At 37.0% G+C, this 16,376-nt stretch overlaps 1 protein-coding gene across 2 annotated transcripts in view; it reads right to left on the reverse strand.

Annotated features, from left to right (window-relative positions):
- PAFAH1B1 (platelet activating factor acetylhydrolase 1b regulatory subunit 1) overlaps positions 1–16,376 on the reverse strand; it is an 81,026-nt gene that overhangs the window by 16,475 nt on the left and 48,175 nt on the right. For both annotated transcript variants that reach the window (XM_034641658.1, XM_034641659.1), the window contains exons 3-5: positions 6,933–7,017; positions 6,620–6,694; positions 5,610–5,816 (exon numbers count right to left, since the gene is read on the reverse strand). In XM_034641658.1, coding sequence (XP_034497549.1) covers positions 5,610–5,816; positions 6,620–6,694; positions 6,933–7,017 — 367 coding nt within the window. The remainder of the gene's footprint in view (positions 1–5,609; positions 5,817–6,619; positions 6,695–6,932; positions 7,018–16,376) is intronic.

Here is a 16,376-nt window from a genome sequence, read left to right on the forward strand (position 1 = left end):
CACATCAGGCTCCTCTGCTGGGAGCCTGCTTCTTCCTCTCCCACTCCCCCTGCCTGTGTTCCCTTTCTTGCTGGCTGTCTCTCTGTCAAATAAATAAATAAATAAAATCTTTAAAAAAAAAATTCAGCCAAAATTCTAGATTTTTTGTAGATTCTTTGGGCTTTCTACATAGATGATCATGTTGTCTGCAAGTATTAAGACAGTTTCATTTCTTCCTTTCCAATCTGTGTGCCTTTTATTTCTTTTTCTGCCTTATGCACTGACAAGGCACTCTTTTACAAACATGAATGTGAGTGGTTGAGATTGAACATCCTGGCCTTGGTTCCTGATCTCAGGGGGAAAGGCATGGTTTTCCACCATTAATTATTATGCTCAGATACTTTTTAACCTTTTATCAGCTTAATGAAGCTCCCTTCCTAGCTTGCTGAGAGCTATTATCATGAATGAATATTGGAATTTTGTCAGATGCTTTTTCAGAACCCATTATGTTTTTTTATTGATGTGGTGTATCACACTGATTTTTGAGTGTGGAACCAATTCTGCACTCTGGGATAAACCTTACTTGGGTCATATCAATTAACCTTTTCAAAAGTTGCTGGATTTAACTTGCTTATAATTTGTTAAGGATTTTGCATATGTGTTTGTGAATGGTATAATACTGGTAAGTAGTTTTCTTTTTTTTGTAAGATTTTTGTCCCATTTAGTATCTAACACACCAAGAGTTCAGATGAATATTTTACATATTAAAAATAAGTACGGTGTGATCTTGCAGTTCAGTTTCAGTTAACTTTCCATGCATTTGTCAAAGAACACTATAGCATTTTCTCTAAAATAAATATACCCAGAAAAATGAACAGTCCCTTCATAAATGGTGAACAAGGGATTTTAATGTCAGTTTGTAAATATCAAGAATTAGTAAGAATTAATTTTATTTTTCCTTTCCTTGATACTTATTTTGTCTGATTTTTTTTTTTAAAGATTTTATTTATTTATTCAACAGAGACAGCCAGCGAGAGAGGGAACACAAGCAGGGGGAGTGGGAGAGGAAGAAGCAGGCTCCCAGCAGAAGAGCCTGATGTGGGGCTCGACCCCAGAACGCTGGGATCACGCCCTGAGCCGCAGGCAGAGGCTTAACGACTGCGCCACCCAGGCGCCCCTACTTTTTGTACGATTTTAAAAATAAATGCTCATGATAACCTATCTATAATGCACTTATATAAAGGCAATAAAAAATAACCACTATCCTACCAAAGGAATGGTTTTTTTCTCCATTCTTTTATGCTAATTTTAAGTACAATTATTACAAGTATTTTTCCATGCCATTAAAGACTTGGCAAACACTTTTTTTTAGATTTTATTTTTTTTTTATTTTATTTTTTTATTTTTTTTAAAGATTTTGTTTATTTATTTGACAGAGATAGAGACAGCCAGCAAGAGAGGGAACACAAGCAGGGGGAGTGGGAGAGGAAGAAGCAGGCTCACAGCAGAGGAGCCTGACGTGGGGCTCGATCCCATAACGCCGGGATCACGCCCTGAGCCGAAGGCAGACGCTTAACCGCTCTGCCACCCAGGCGCCCCTAGATTTTATTTTTAAGTAATCTCTACACCCAATGTGGGGCTCAAAAGTTGCATGTTCCACCCACTGAGCCAGCCACATGCTGCGTACCTCTCCCTCCCCTTGCCTTTTTGGGGGCAAAGATCTTTTTGTAAAGGAATTCCTACTGTTAGCTAAATTTGGGGGGGGGCAGAGGGAGAGAAAATCTTAAGCAGGCTCCATGCCCAGCGCAGAGCCCAACCCAGGGTTCAATCTTACAACCCTGAGATCAGGACTTCTGCCGAAATCAAAAGTCAGACGACTTAACCGACTGAGCCACCCAGGTGCCCCTAAAATCTTTCATTATTATAGAAAACATTATATAAATGAAAATCTTTGAATATTGAAAACTATTAGTCCTCATTTTGCAGTATTAGGTCAGATGGTGAAAAAGAATTTTGGGTCAAAAGTACAGACTTTTTAAGCCCTTCATACATTCTGCTAAATTGTTCTCTCATAAGATTGTAGGAAATGTAATAAGAATTTAATGAAACAGGCATTCTCATCACTACTGGGAATTCTCAGCTAAAAAGTAAAATACACTGACAGATTTGAGATATACTGAAATATTAATATGCATTTTTCTAATATTAGTAGCAAAGCCAAAACTTTTGCTACTGTTGGTTAGCCATTTTTCTTCTATGAATTGTCTGTTCATGTCCCACAGTTCAATTTTCTATTGAGATTATTACTACTGTTTTTCCCATTTGTTTTGAACTCTTAATAAAAAGTTGGCAGTCCGGGGCGCCTGGGTGGCTCAGTCAGTTAAGCATCTGCCTTTGGCTCAGGTCATGATCCTAGGGTCCTGGGATCAAGCCCCTGAATCGGGCTCTCTGCTCAGTGGGGAGCGTGCTTCTCCCTCTCCCACTCCCCTGCTTGTGCTCTGTCAAATAAATAAAATCTTAAAAAAAAATTTTTAAAAAGGTGGCAGTCCTTCAACTGTTTCATTAGTTGAATGTATTTTTCAGTGTTATTTGCTGTTCATCTTTTAAAATATTTAAGAATAGTTCTAAAGAGGGACGCCTGGGTGGCACAGCGGTTAAGCATCTGCCTTCGGCTCAGGGCGTGATCCCAGCGTTCTGGGATCGAGCCCCACATCAGGCTCTTCTGCTATGAGCCTGCTTCTTCCTCTCCCACTCCCCCTGCTTGTGTTCCCTCTCTCGCTGGCTGTCTCTATCTCTGTCAAATAAATAAAAAATCTTAAAAAAAAAAAAAAGAATAGTTCTAAAGAATAGTTCTATATGACAATCAGAAATAAAATTTCAAGGGGTGCCTGGCTGGCTAAGTCGGTGGAATGTGTGACTCTAGATCTTTAAGTAGTGGACACTACTTAAAAATAAAATCTTAAAAAAAAAAAAAAAGAAAAGAAAAGAAAAAAGAAAAAGAAATAACATTTCAAAAATTTAAATGATGTAATTCAAAACACTGTTATGAACTATTTCAAATATCCTACATTTTCCCTAAATTATTAAAGTTTAAAGACTGATGATGTAAATTAATTACTTTAAAAGGAATCAATCTGTTCTATCTACCAGATGCACAAAGGAAATAATATAATGAAAATTTCTGTTATCAATAACTATAACATAAACTACATTTTACTGGATCTACCTAAATCTGTCAGGCACTATACTGCTATATGTTATGTACACATTAGTTAATTTTAAGCCAAAGAATCATATTACCAACAATCAGCCTTAAACGTATCAAGCACTTTGTCCAACAGAGTCACAAAATTACAAAAATTCTGTCTATATTCTCCTTTGAGTTTTTGGGAAAGTAGTTCTGTCACAATCCTCATTTAGCAATCACCTAGGTTTTACTGCAATTGAATAATAGAAGTATGGAAGGAGAGTAGAAAAAGATTTTTTTTTTTCATTCCAAAAAATATACACAGAAGTAATGAGAAAAAAAGCTTTATGTGTAACAATGAACAGAACATTATTTATGATAAAAGATGACTGGAAATGACATAAAAAGTCCAAAGGAAGAAAATTTGTTCGTGGTACTGAAACACTGCTGGCACCAAGTACTCCTTAGTATCTGGCCAGTACTGTTTTATAGTTTCCACATATTAACTCATTTAATACTACCAAAAGCCCTATGAGATAAGTATTAATTATCCTCATTTTATAGATGAGGAAAGAGAAGCACAGAAAGTTTAATTTGCCCATGATCACATTAATTTTGAATGACAGGGTCAGGACTTGAACCAAGAGCATTAACTACCCTATAAAACCTCCACATATAAACAAAACAACTAGCTAAAAATCACTAAAAATGACTCATCAGAAACAAAGAAACCTATTTCTAAAATAATAAAAAAACAATCAAAACTAAATACACATGCTTTTCATTAATGGAACCACCATGGGTGCACACATTAAATAAAGAGTAAATGGAGGGGCGCCTGGGTGGCACAGCAGTTAAGCGCCTGCCTTCAGCTCAGGGCATGATCCCGGCGTTCTGGGATCGAGCCCCACATCAGGCTCCTCCGCTATGAGCCTGCTTCTTCCTCTCCCACTCCCCCTGCTTGTGTTCCCTCTCTCACTAGCTGTCTCTATCTCTGTCAAATAAATAAATAAAATCTTTAAAAAAAAAAAAAAGAGTAAATGGAAGGGACACTATTAAGTAATTGCTGAGATACATGCTAGGATTACTATACACAGAAATTTTAAAACTTCCAATTGTAACATTTCATTTTGCTTTACTTTTTTAAAGTAGGCTCCACACCCAACATGGGGCTTTAACTCACCACCCTGAGATCAAGAGTTGCATGCTCTACCAACTGAGCCAGCCAAGGCGCCCCGATTTGTAATATTTTAAAGTTCATTTAATAGACATATTTTAAGATGGCAGATTTACAGTTTTCTTTATACTTTTATGCCACTGATGCAAAATTAATAATTAAGACTGGGTTTTTAACCTATTCACCCTTATGCCTCATGATAGCAGTTTTACAGTATATGAGACTATCGGGAAATCAATAATTTAAGTACCTGTCTACATGTATTTAGAAACACAATGGTTAATGGTTAATGTATCAGGTGTGTAATCTTTTCAGACCACATGGTACACATATGATTTAAGACTCTTCCAATTACTTTGCAGCCCACCCCATGGATCACCAGCTCATGGGATGGAAGGAAGCCACTGATTTAGAAACTAAAGAAAGAAACCACATAAGGAAAATATAAAAAATGTTTAATTTGAAGAGCAAATTAAGTAGAGTCACATTTATGTCATTATGGTATTTTACACTGGACTGCTGTTAGGCAATATATATAGTCTTAACAACCTACTCATGTTTTCTTAATTATATACCTCTATAAATGAAACTTTTTAAAATCTAGAACTTAATCTGGAAAAAGCCTTAGAAGAGAAAAACCTACCTAAACCTTGTAACTATATTTTACTTAGCTTTCTGCAGGTAGTTTATACAACTGTTACTGTACTGTGTCTGGATCAAAGGGAATTATAAAAACAACTTATTTTCTGGATTAAAAGATAAAACATTAAAATGTATATACTTATTGTAAAAAATACAAAAATGAGAGAAATACATAACTTATAAAGTGAAAATCTTCTATATCCCCACATCCCTGGAGAGATCTACTGTTTGGAATCAAAGCCAGTACTTAAAATACATAAGGAGTGTCCAATTTGAGTAAGTCCCCTACTGAATTCTTTTGCAAAACATATTCATCCCCTCAAGTACTTTATTTTCATCTATAACCTCTGCTTAAAAGCAAGGTACACTTATGTCTTCATTCTCCAAGAACAAAAATTATTCAACTACTAGGCGACCTATGGCCCAACACTAAATCAGTGACGCCCAATTTTCTCAAATTCATCAGTAAACTTACCTGGCAGCTTGCCTCTCAGGAGCTACTAGCTCCTGTCTTTCCTGCCTTGCATAGGTCTTCATTTTCAGGTTCTATTTCTTTTACCCAGTTAACTTTAATCTGCTTTTAACAGTTACCCTATTGTACATCTTTAATTTTTTAAAAATTACCTTAATTGTAGCATCCTCTGAAGCAGAGACCATAACACTGAACACAGGATGGAAAATTACTCGAGTGACTGGACTCCTATGACCACTCAACGCATATTTTTCTGGTGGACGGGGAATCCATTCTTTTGGGTCTCGTTTCTGACCAAGGGGTCCACCCGACGTAAATTCCTCTTTTGCTTCATTTAGTTTTGATTCTAGTTCCATAACCTTGAGAAGGAACACAGTTATATACAGATAGATTCCAAGAAAAATAATATATCTGATATTTTAAAAAATCGCCTTTAGTTTGCATGTTTATGCAGGATACTTGTAATTTATAGAGCATTAATCAAATTTAATTGAAAATGATCTACATAACATACTACTCAAAATTTTATTAGTGTGACAACACTGAAACTTGAGAAAAACTATGACTGTATCAACTACTTATCTAAAAAAATATCAATTTCTATCTACCAATTAGAGGAAGAGCAGTGCAATAAAAGCTGACATTTATTGAGCATGTATGTGCTAAGTAACTTTTCTAAGAGCTTTTTATGGATTAACTCATGTTATAACAATGTTGTTTATTCTAACTTTGCCTACTGAAAGTATAAATTTTAGGACCAGAATTTATCTGCCTTCCTTTACAGAAAAAAAAAAAAAAAAAACTCAGAGATGAAAAAGTCTTCTCTAAATGCACACTTTAAGCTCTTTCCCCAGCATCATACTGGCTACATGCTTTCTTCCAATCTAAATGCACAAATGAGTTCTTTCAGTATCAATTCTTTCAAGTCAGGGTTATGTAAATTCACTGGAGCCAACGCCTGGGTTGCATGAGTTAGCATGTATCAGCAAAGACCTGTCTAGGTCAAAGTTTTTTTTTTTTTTACTGCATAAAAATGATTTTTATTTGCCTTTCAAGAGTAAACGTACTAAGTAATGCAGAATAATTGATGTTAATGTTTTCAGAAAGTTTATATAAGAACACTCTGAATACAAGTCACTTTAAAGAAAGAAGACATAGATACCTTCTTTTGTAATCTAATAACGGATGTCCATTTTTTTTCCAAAAGACCAGCATATTTCTTATCTAATTCTTCATTCTAGAGAAAAAATGAGAACCTTTTGAAAAATGGCTCAACTACATTGTTCAAGGCATACAGATCCATCACCTAAGCCCAAATGTTACTAAGTATCTGATTATACAAAAAAGGGGGGGTGAAAACCTAGGGCCGAAGTAGGTAACATTTGTGAATAACTGACATGACAGATCGATACTGATACTTGAGTAAAATCCACTTATTAACTATACCACGAATAACTGTAAAAAGGCAAACATACCATATCTAATTCAGCTTCCTTTTTAAAAACTGAATATGCCTCTTCATAGCCATTTGAACGAAGATAATCTGCTATAGCTCGATTTCTGAAAGAAAACAAATTCAAATGACTTCTAACAATATCTGATTTTTTAATAAGATTTTATTTATTCATTTATTTAAGAAAGAGAGAGCGAGGGGCGCCTGGGTGGCACAGCGGTTAAGCGTCTGCCTTCGGCTCAGGGCGTGATCCCGGCGTTGTGGGATTGAGCCCCACATCAGGCTCTTCCGCTAGAAGCCTGCTGCTTCCTCTCCCACTCCCCCTGCTTGTGTTCCCTCTCTCGCTGGCTGTCTCTATCTCTGTTGAATAAATAAATAAATTTTAAAAATCTTAAAAAAAAAAAAAAAAAAAGAAAGAGAGAGCGAGCGTGTGCAAGCAGGTGGAGAGGGAGAGGGAGAAGCAGACTGCACCAAGTGGGTGTGGAGCCCTACGTAGGGCGACTCTGAGATCATGGCCTGAGCCAAAACAAAAAGTCGGATGCTCAACTGACTGAGCTGCCCAGGTGCCCCGCAAAATGAGATTTCTATGTTAAATATTTTATTTTAAATCTCATAAATCTTAAGACACTCCTTTAAAAGTATTCCCTTCTAAATCATCAAGAATTTCACAAAAAAAGGAACCCTTCCCCAAAAGCCTCTAAAACATTTAGTCCTGTCACAGTACATCCAAAATATTAAAACACTATTCTTGAGCTTTTAGTTATAGGTTTCTAATGTATTGCTTACCTTACAAGATGTGGGGACTCTATGGGTCAAAATATAGCTTACAGAACAGCTATCTATTTGTGACAGGAGTCATCAATTTTGTTCATGTTTACATTCAGCCTTCCTTTACTACTTGTTATGCTAGCAGATGCTCAAGGACTAGCAACTGAAATTTAGTTTTGCATGGAAAATTGTTCCGATAAATTATAATTAGTATTTAATATCAGAGATAATTTTAACCATTAGAACAGATGAAAAAAAGGCACAAGCTCTAAACTCAGTATAGTATCATAGAATGAGACATTCATTTAGAATTAGAAAATTCAAAGGTTAGAAGAGCTGAGTTAGCAGGTGCTTATTCATGCTGTCCTTATAATCTTTCAAAGAGAAAATTAGCTACCTCCCTCCTAAAGCAGCCTATTCCAATGTCTCTCAACTTTTTTGAGCCTTAAGTACCACTGTGGCAGAAACAGTTGTTTGGGATTTCCTTTAAAACATTGTAATTTAAGTAATTTAAAAGTTAACATATATGCAAAGTTTAACAGAATTTAAATATATAAGTACACAATAAAATATCCTTTCTACCACTGACCCCCAATATTCCATTCCTGAGGTAACCACTTAATCACTGTTTTGTATATTCAGAGACAATCTACCTATACACGCATTCCCGCATAGTCTTCTGAAGATAATATTTGTTTCTTACATAGTCACATAAACTCAATCTTAGCCATCATTCTTTACTAGCAGACATAAATCTGCCTTAAAAAAAAATACTGTATTCCATTATAGACATATGCTTTTACTACCACAAATTTGCTCTGTGACTACCCTATCAAAGCCACTGCCCACCTAATGCTTTAGGAAATAAAAACACGCTAGTAGTACCGTAGAACTGGTAGAATCAAGTTTTAATTCAATGGCATGTTAAAAGTAAAACAATGGAGAAAGAGAATAGGGAATTACAACAAACACTTTATATCCCAGGTACTGATTAGCATACCAAAGATGAAAGCATAATAACTAGTGGAAGACAGGGTCAAGCACATCACATTCATGAACACGGGGAGCAGAGGAAAGATAAATTCTTACTATTATTGTGAGTCTGTGTCTGTGTGCTGCTCATATCACACAGCCTGTACCTTCTGGCCTGTTCTACTAATGGATAACTTGATTCATAAGAGGTATCTTCTTTACATGGAGCTGAAATCTACTTCCTCTTAATTTCCAAGTAGTTCTACTTGGGCCTTCCCAAACAATACAAAATAGGAAGGCAATGGATCTCTCAAAATATTCCATCAAATACTGTGTTGTCAGAGCCTGTGTTACAAACCTTCAACAGAAGTAAATTTCCCTTTGTTAGAATATCCCAAATAATAAGGGAAACAAAGAAGTTAAAAAACATATCTATTTCTTAGCTTTATTTTCTTCTTTAAAAATGTCAAGGGTAAACAAATCGTATACAGTACTTGTAAATATTTAAAGTTCCTAACCTAGCTCCATTCTTACCTCAGGGTCAAGCCCTAATGCCTGAAATTTTGCCTGAAGACACAGCACACAGCTTACAACTCTGAAGCTCATATAATAAATTATATATGTAATACATGCACAAATTATAACAATTATGATCTTAATGGACTTATTTTTTGTAAAGATATGAATGGTGGTACTTTTCCAGGAAAGAACAGTAAAAGGAGAAAAATGCAAACCGACTATTCCTTTTTCTTAGTTTAAAAAAAAAAAAAATCCCAGCATTTTAAGATTAGCACTGCTAACCCTTCAGTATAGTTGTCTCATACCATGTTCTTTGCCGATAAGTTCACATCACCATGGATGCATTATGTACAGCTTTTTTTTATAAAGATTTTATTTATTTATTTGAGAGAGAGAGAGCACAAGCAGGGGGAGGGGCAGAAGGAGTGGAAGAAGCAGACTCCCTGCTGAGTAAGGGGGGGGGCGGGAGACTAGATCCCAGGACTGGTGAGATTATAACCTGAGCGGAAGGCAGCTGCCCAACCGACTGAGCCACCCAGGAACCTCTGTATGGCTTTTAATCAAGTAACTTAATCTATTAATTTTGTTCACCATGTCATAAAAATGTTCCCATGTCAGTAAATATTCATCTACAACTATAGTTATTAATAGTCAAACACAATATTCTATGATGTAGATGTACCAAATTTTATTTAAACAATTACCTACTGTTGGACTTCCAGGTTGTTTCTAATTTTTCACATTTTAAACAATGTTGCAAATAAACACTCACATAAAGCCTTTCTCACAACTTCACATTAAAGTCAGAAGATGCTACAGATTGAATGTTTGTGTGTCATCTTCCTCCCCACCACCAATTCTTATGTTGAAACCTAATATGATGGTATTTGGAGACGGGGCCTTCGGAAGTGCTTAGGTCATGAGGGCAGAGCCCTCATGAATGGGATTAATGCCCTTATAAAAACAGACTTCTATGAATTGGAAGCAAGGACCACCAGCCACCAAACCTGCTAGTGCTCTGATCTTGGATTTCCCAGCTTCTAGTAACCTAAGAAATAAATCTCTGTTGTTTATAAGCCACCCACCTTACAGTATTTTACTAGAGTAGCCTGAACAAAGACAAAAGTTATATATATATTTTATGACATTTTAATAGCTATTGAAAAATTGCTCCCCAGAGTTGTACCAATTTATATTCCTATCAATGGTTATGAATTTCATTCCTCTACCATTTTTACTTTTCAAACAGTTGGATTAGCATTTACTGACTTAAAAAAACCCAAGTTTTTATCCTTTGATTCTACTTATGTAACTTTTATAAAAAGGGGACTAGATGTTAAATTTTTAAAATTTCTGCAATATTCTATGTTCTATGTAGCTTAACCCAACATCTGTATTTCATTGTTTTTAAAGATTTATTTACTTTTTTGAGAGACAGAGATAGAGCGTGCATGAGCAGGGGAAGGGGTAGAGGGAGAGAAACTCAAGCAGACTCCCGCTGAATGTAGAGCCCAATGCAGGGCTCAATCTCATGACCCACAGATCATGACCTGAGCAGAAATAAAGGGTCAGATGCTCAACAGACTGAGCCACCCAGGTGCCCCTGACATCTGCATTTTATTAAAAAGATGTTGTGTGGCAAATGCAATGAATCAGAAAGATGCAGATGATTAGAAATGTGCATAAAGCAGCACCTCATTATAGTTGTACGTCACATTTATACTTTCTATAAAATGTTAAATCCAATTTTAAAAACAACATTCACTGTCTCTTTTGATCCTGAAACAATCCTGCTAAAGTAGGTAAAAAAGTCTATTACCCCTATATTATATATTGGCAGACTGATTTATCAAGGCCACAAAACCGGCAAGTAGTAAAATAATCAAGGATAATAATTCCAAAAAACATTTACTGAGTGGATGGGGAAGAAACTGGCTAAGCAGGTGGAGCTCTGCACCTCCCTCCTTTAGTTAGAGTGGTTCCATTTTTATGTATTTCCATATGTTGTATTTTTTCATAAGCACTTTAAAAATGGACTTATAATGGGGCGCCTGGGTGGCACTGTCAGTTAAGCATCCAACTCTTGGTTTCAGCTCAGGTCGTGATCTCAGGGTCATGAGATCAAGCACTGCATCAGACTCTGTGCTCAGTGCGGAGTCAGCTTAAGACTCTCCCTCTCCCTCTGCATCCCTGGCCCCTGTGCACACACTCTAAAATATATAAATAAATCTTAAAAAAAAAAGAAAAAAAGGACTTATACTGCTCTTTAAAAAGCCCTACACCCAAATCCTTGAAGCCAAAAATGACTCACACTTTTAACCACTAGATTTTTGTTTTGATAACTGACTAGATGTGAGGACACAGTTAATTCACAAGTTTTTAGTGAATTGTAGTACCATTCACTTGGAAAGAAAACAGTGAAAAAAGAGGAAGAAAAAGAGGTAGAATATAAGTTCAGTTTTAAATCTTCTGACTTGAAGTAGCTATAAGATATTTAAGTAAAGATACATGATATAAGAGGTAATTAGATATACAGGTCATGGCTTGAGAGAGAGACTTGATGTAAGAAACGGATTTGGGAAAATTAGCAATCAGGGAGTAGTAATTCAAACCACATTAAGTGGTGAAAGACAATTAAAAAGGTGGTATATAATGAGGGCCAAAAAAGGAGACCAGAACGTAACTGATGGAACCTTGAATATTTAAGAACTAAAGACAGGGGCACCTGGGTGGCTCAGTCAGTTAAGCATACAACTCTGGGTTTCAGCTCAGGTCATAATTTCAGGGTCCTGAGACAGAGCCTGCACCAGGCTTCGCCCTTAGCGGGGAGTCTGCTGGAGATTCTCTTTCCCTTTCCATCTCCCTCTACTGCTCCCACCACTTATGCACACGCTCTCTCTAAAATAAATAAATAAATCTTAAAAAAAAATAAAAAGAAGTTAGACAAGAGAGATGTCAGCAAGGCAATGGAGAAGGAAGCTTCAAAGAAATGGCAATGGACAGCAGTGACAAACACACAAGAGAGGTCAAAGTAAGGCTAAAAAGTGCCCAAGCAACCTGGGACTAAGAGGTTCCTGCTGACTTTAGCAAGCACCGTTTCAGAACTTCAAGCGGCCTCAGTATTCCATTCCACAATAAGCTTTCAAATGAGCATTGTAAAACACTGGAGTTGGGGAGCAGCAGTGACTTTTGAGAATATCAGGGATGGATTCTCTTTTTATTAGATGAGGGTAAATGCTTGGTTAACACTATGATATATGAAAGCTTGGAAAGAGATATCACATGGCATAACACAGAACAACCAAAGAGCAAGATACATATACAAAATACAGAAAATAAATTAGAACTTAAGTTAAATGAGTCTTATGTCATTAGGGATAGGTGAATCCAGTGAATGTGGAACCTCCATCATGGAAGGTGTACCACTATCACTTAAAGAGTGAGTTAAGACTGAAGAATCTCTTGGATCTAACAGTCTAACAGTGCTTCTAGAGTTTGCTACTAATTTCAGTTGCTAATCTAGAGTTGATTTTCATCAGTTTTATTAAGAATGAAGACTTAATCTCTTTTGAAACAAGTGGACGTCAAAGCACAAGTTTATAATCATCTCTCCAAGAAACTTCATACACATGATTTTAATTATCTATTAAGTCTCAGGAGATGAAGAAAAGCAACCAATCACTGGAATCAAAGCAAAATTCATGCATAAGTGTAACAGATCATTTTGAGTAGACCCCCAAGTAGTAACCTTATATACAAAGCAAAGAAAATGGTTAAAATCGAAAGAAAGAACTGAGATGAAGGACTTGTATCCATGAACAAACAGAATTGGCTACACACAACTTAGGCTTACATACAGAAATACAGTTAGCCTTTGAAACTATCATGAGTGAGATCTGTGTTTGCCTTCTAAACGACTCCAAGTTTATTAAAATGCGAGGATCAGATTTTAAGCATTTTAGCTGACTTTCTACATTCTCCTCATTGTTCTTTTATCCCCCAGGATAATTTTTGTAGCTGTAATATCACTTGTAACACCCCACCACAACCAACCCATACACACAAACTCTATGAGGTAAGATTTTTAAAAGTTACTCCAAATGTGGGGCATCTGGGTGGCTCAGTCAGATAGTCGGCTAAGGGTCTACCTTCAGCTCAGGTCATGACCCAGGGTCCTGAGATCGAACTCTGCATCAGGTTCCCTGTTCAGTGGGGAGTCTGCTTCTCTCTCTCCCCATGCCCCTCCTCCCTGCTTGTGTTCTTGCGCTCTCTCTCTCTTTAAATTAAATAAATAAAATCTTAAAAAAGAAAGAAGTTACTCCAAATGCTATGAACTGCTAATAAAACAGTATCAAGTCTAAAAAGTACCAACAATAAAAGCAAAATACTTCTGGGTCCGCAGAATCACATACAAATTCAAATCAGAGCATAGGGAATTCCAGAGCATGCATCAGAGGAGACCGAGGTGGAAGCTGTTTTTCACAGATAAAGAAACAGAGGCTCAGTGAACTTAACTGGCCTTTTGGCTATCAAGTGGTGGAGCTAGGAATCAAAACCAGCTCTTTTAAAGCCAATGTGACAGTAACAGTGTTTTTCAAACTGGGTACTCTAGCACTCTAAGGATGAATAAAAATGTTCTGTGAATTCTATAAGTATTTCACTTTAAATTCATTGTTTATATGAGGAGAAACAAGGTTAAATCAAAAGCTGACAAACACTGAATAGGCTGAGTTCACATATTAAGAAATTAGGAAAACAATAGAGTTAATGCTCTTTGTTCTAAAAGGCTGCAGTGGCCCAATAAATCTGGGATGTCTGCAGGGTTATGAGGGCACACTGTTAAGATAATAAAGAAGACCAGTCAGGATCAAGCATGCCAGTTCACAGCACCAGGAGGACACTGTCACCTTTACTACCGTGCTCCAGATGACCCTTACCAGCGAGGCTACACCATTTTAGACAAATATCAAGATGAATTATATAGTTCTGGGGGAAAGATATGAAAAAGTTCATTTGAAGCAGAGACGCTACTGAGGGTCATTCCATAAGCTGCTGCCATAGGACATCAATTAAGCTTCAGACAGGTAACATGACCTTTTTTTTAAAAAAATATTTTATTTACTTATTTGACAGAGAGAGAACACAAGCAGAGGGAGTGGGAGAGAGAGAAGCAGGCTTCCCACTAAGCAGGGAGCCCGAAGAGGGGATTGATCCCAGGACCCTGGGATCATGACTTGAGCCGAAGGCAGATACTTAACAACAGAGCCAACCAGGCGCCCCAGGTAACATGACTTCTTATAACAGTTGCCCACTGGTCATAGGTCTTATACCTCTCCAACCACATGTGCCCTGACAAAGGGTTACAATGATCATCCTTCATCATCACACTTGAAAAGATGTACCTACTTCGTAAGGGTAGATCAGGATTCAACAACTACCAATCTTTGGACAAGTATGAGCACAGCAAGAGGTCACAATTAGACCTGACCTTGGCCGTGTGAAGTAAAAGAAAATAAAATTTGGGTGAGTCAGTATGAGTGGACCCTCATCTTCACCATTAAGCAAAAGAACATGTATCTGGCATACTAGCCTGTTAGTTACCATTTCTCTTCAACAGAGCTCTGGATCTGAGGTAACATCTACCCCTCCTTCCTTCTCCACACCACGGGAGCAACAAAACTATCTACCGAATAAGTATACCATGTTGGATTTTTTTTTTAAGCAAAACCAAAAAAAATATACACAAAAATACGTACTACTGTTCATTTTCATATTTAGATAAATTTTTTTGAGTTATGGAACCACAAAGCAGAAGTCACTACTGAACAGATCAGTTTTGATCTTCTCCCTACGTCTTCTTTTTTATACTCTTTTAACCTGTTAAGAAAAAGAACCTTACTGAAAACTAAGGTAAATGAAGGTACAATTATGATATGACTTCACACTAACTAGGCTATACTTCTGATTATGCTGTTTCAAATTAATGATACATATTTTATTGACTGACACTTTTTTTTTTTAAAGATTTTATTTATTTATTTGACACAGAGAGACAGCCAGTGAGAGAGGAAACACAAGCAGGGGGAGTGGGAGAGGAAACACAAGCAGGGGGAGTGGGAGAGGAAGAAGCAGGCTCCCAGCAGAGGAGCCTGATGTGGGGCTCGATCCCAGGAACCTGGGATCACACCCTGAGCCAAAGGCAGACGCTTAACGACTGAGCCACCCAGGTACCCCATTGACTGACACTTAAGTAGCATGGCCTACTATGATCAGCGATGTCAACAAACAGATGGAGATTTTGCCTCAGTTCTCAGTACAACTTTCAAAAGATTTTCTCCCCTTTCCTCTAACTTTAATATAAAGTCTATAGGGGCGCCTGGGTGGCTCAGTCGTTAAGCGTCTGCCTTCAGCTCAGGGCCTGATCCCAGGGTCCTGGGATAGAGCCCCGCATCGGGCTCCTCTGCTGGGAGCCTGCTTCTTCCTCTCCCACTCCCCCTGCTTGTGTTCCCTCTCTCGCTGGCTGTCTCTCTCTCTGTCCAATAAATAAATAAAAAATCTTAAAAAAAAATAAAGTCTCTAGTAATTTTTAAAGATATTTATTTAACTGTGAGATCCACTTATAATATATTTCTGTAAGAAATTATTTTGCATACTTAAGAAACCCATAAAGAAAGTCAGGTTGTACAACAGGGATAGACAATATAGCTGTCATAGATTGGGAAGTCTGAAACATTTCATGAGATCAGAGCCCTGCATCAGGCTCCGTACTGGGGTGAGGAACCTGCTTAAGATTTACTCTCTCCCTCTGCCCCCCTCCCTTCCCTCCCTAAATAAAAAAATAAACAAATAAAAGAAACCTGAAACCTTCAACCAAAAAATGGAATATTTAATGGCAAAACACCACAAATATCTGCATTGAAGTCAAGAACAAGGACAAAGATGCCTACAATCACTACTATTATTTTAAATGGTTTCAAAAGCAATCCATCTAATAAATATAAATACTGAAATGAGATTAAGATAATGAGAGAAATGGCTGAAAAGACAGGAAAGCAGCAGATGATGAAGGACATGCAAGGCAAGGAAAGCCAGTTTAATGAAAGTGATATTTTAAAAAGACCTATTTATCAGAAGTATAGTGGCAGGTTAGATGGGAGAGCAACCAAAGGAAGATCATCATATAATAAGTCAAGCCATAAAGAACAGA

Source organism: Ailuropoda melanoleuca, chromosome 13, assembly GCF_002007445.2.
Source record: "Ailuropoda melanoleuca isolate Jingjing chromosome 13, ASM200744v2, whole genome shotgun sequence".
In the NCBI taxonomy this organism is placed as follows: domain Eukaryota; kingdom Metazoa; phylum Chordata; class Mammalia; order Carnivora; family Ursidae; genus Ailuropoda; species Ailuropoda melanoleuca.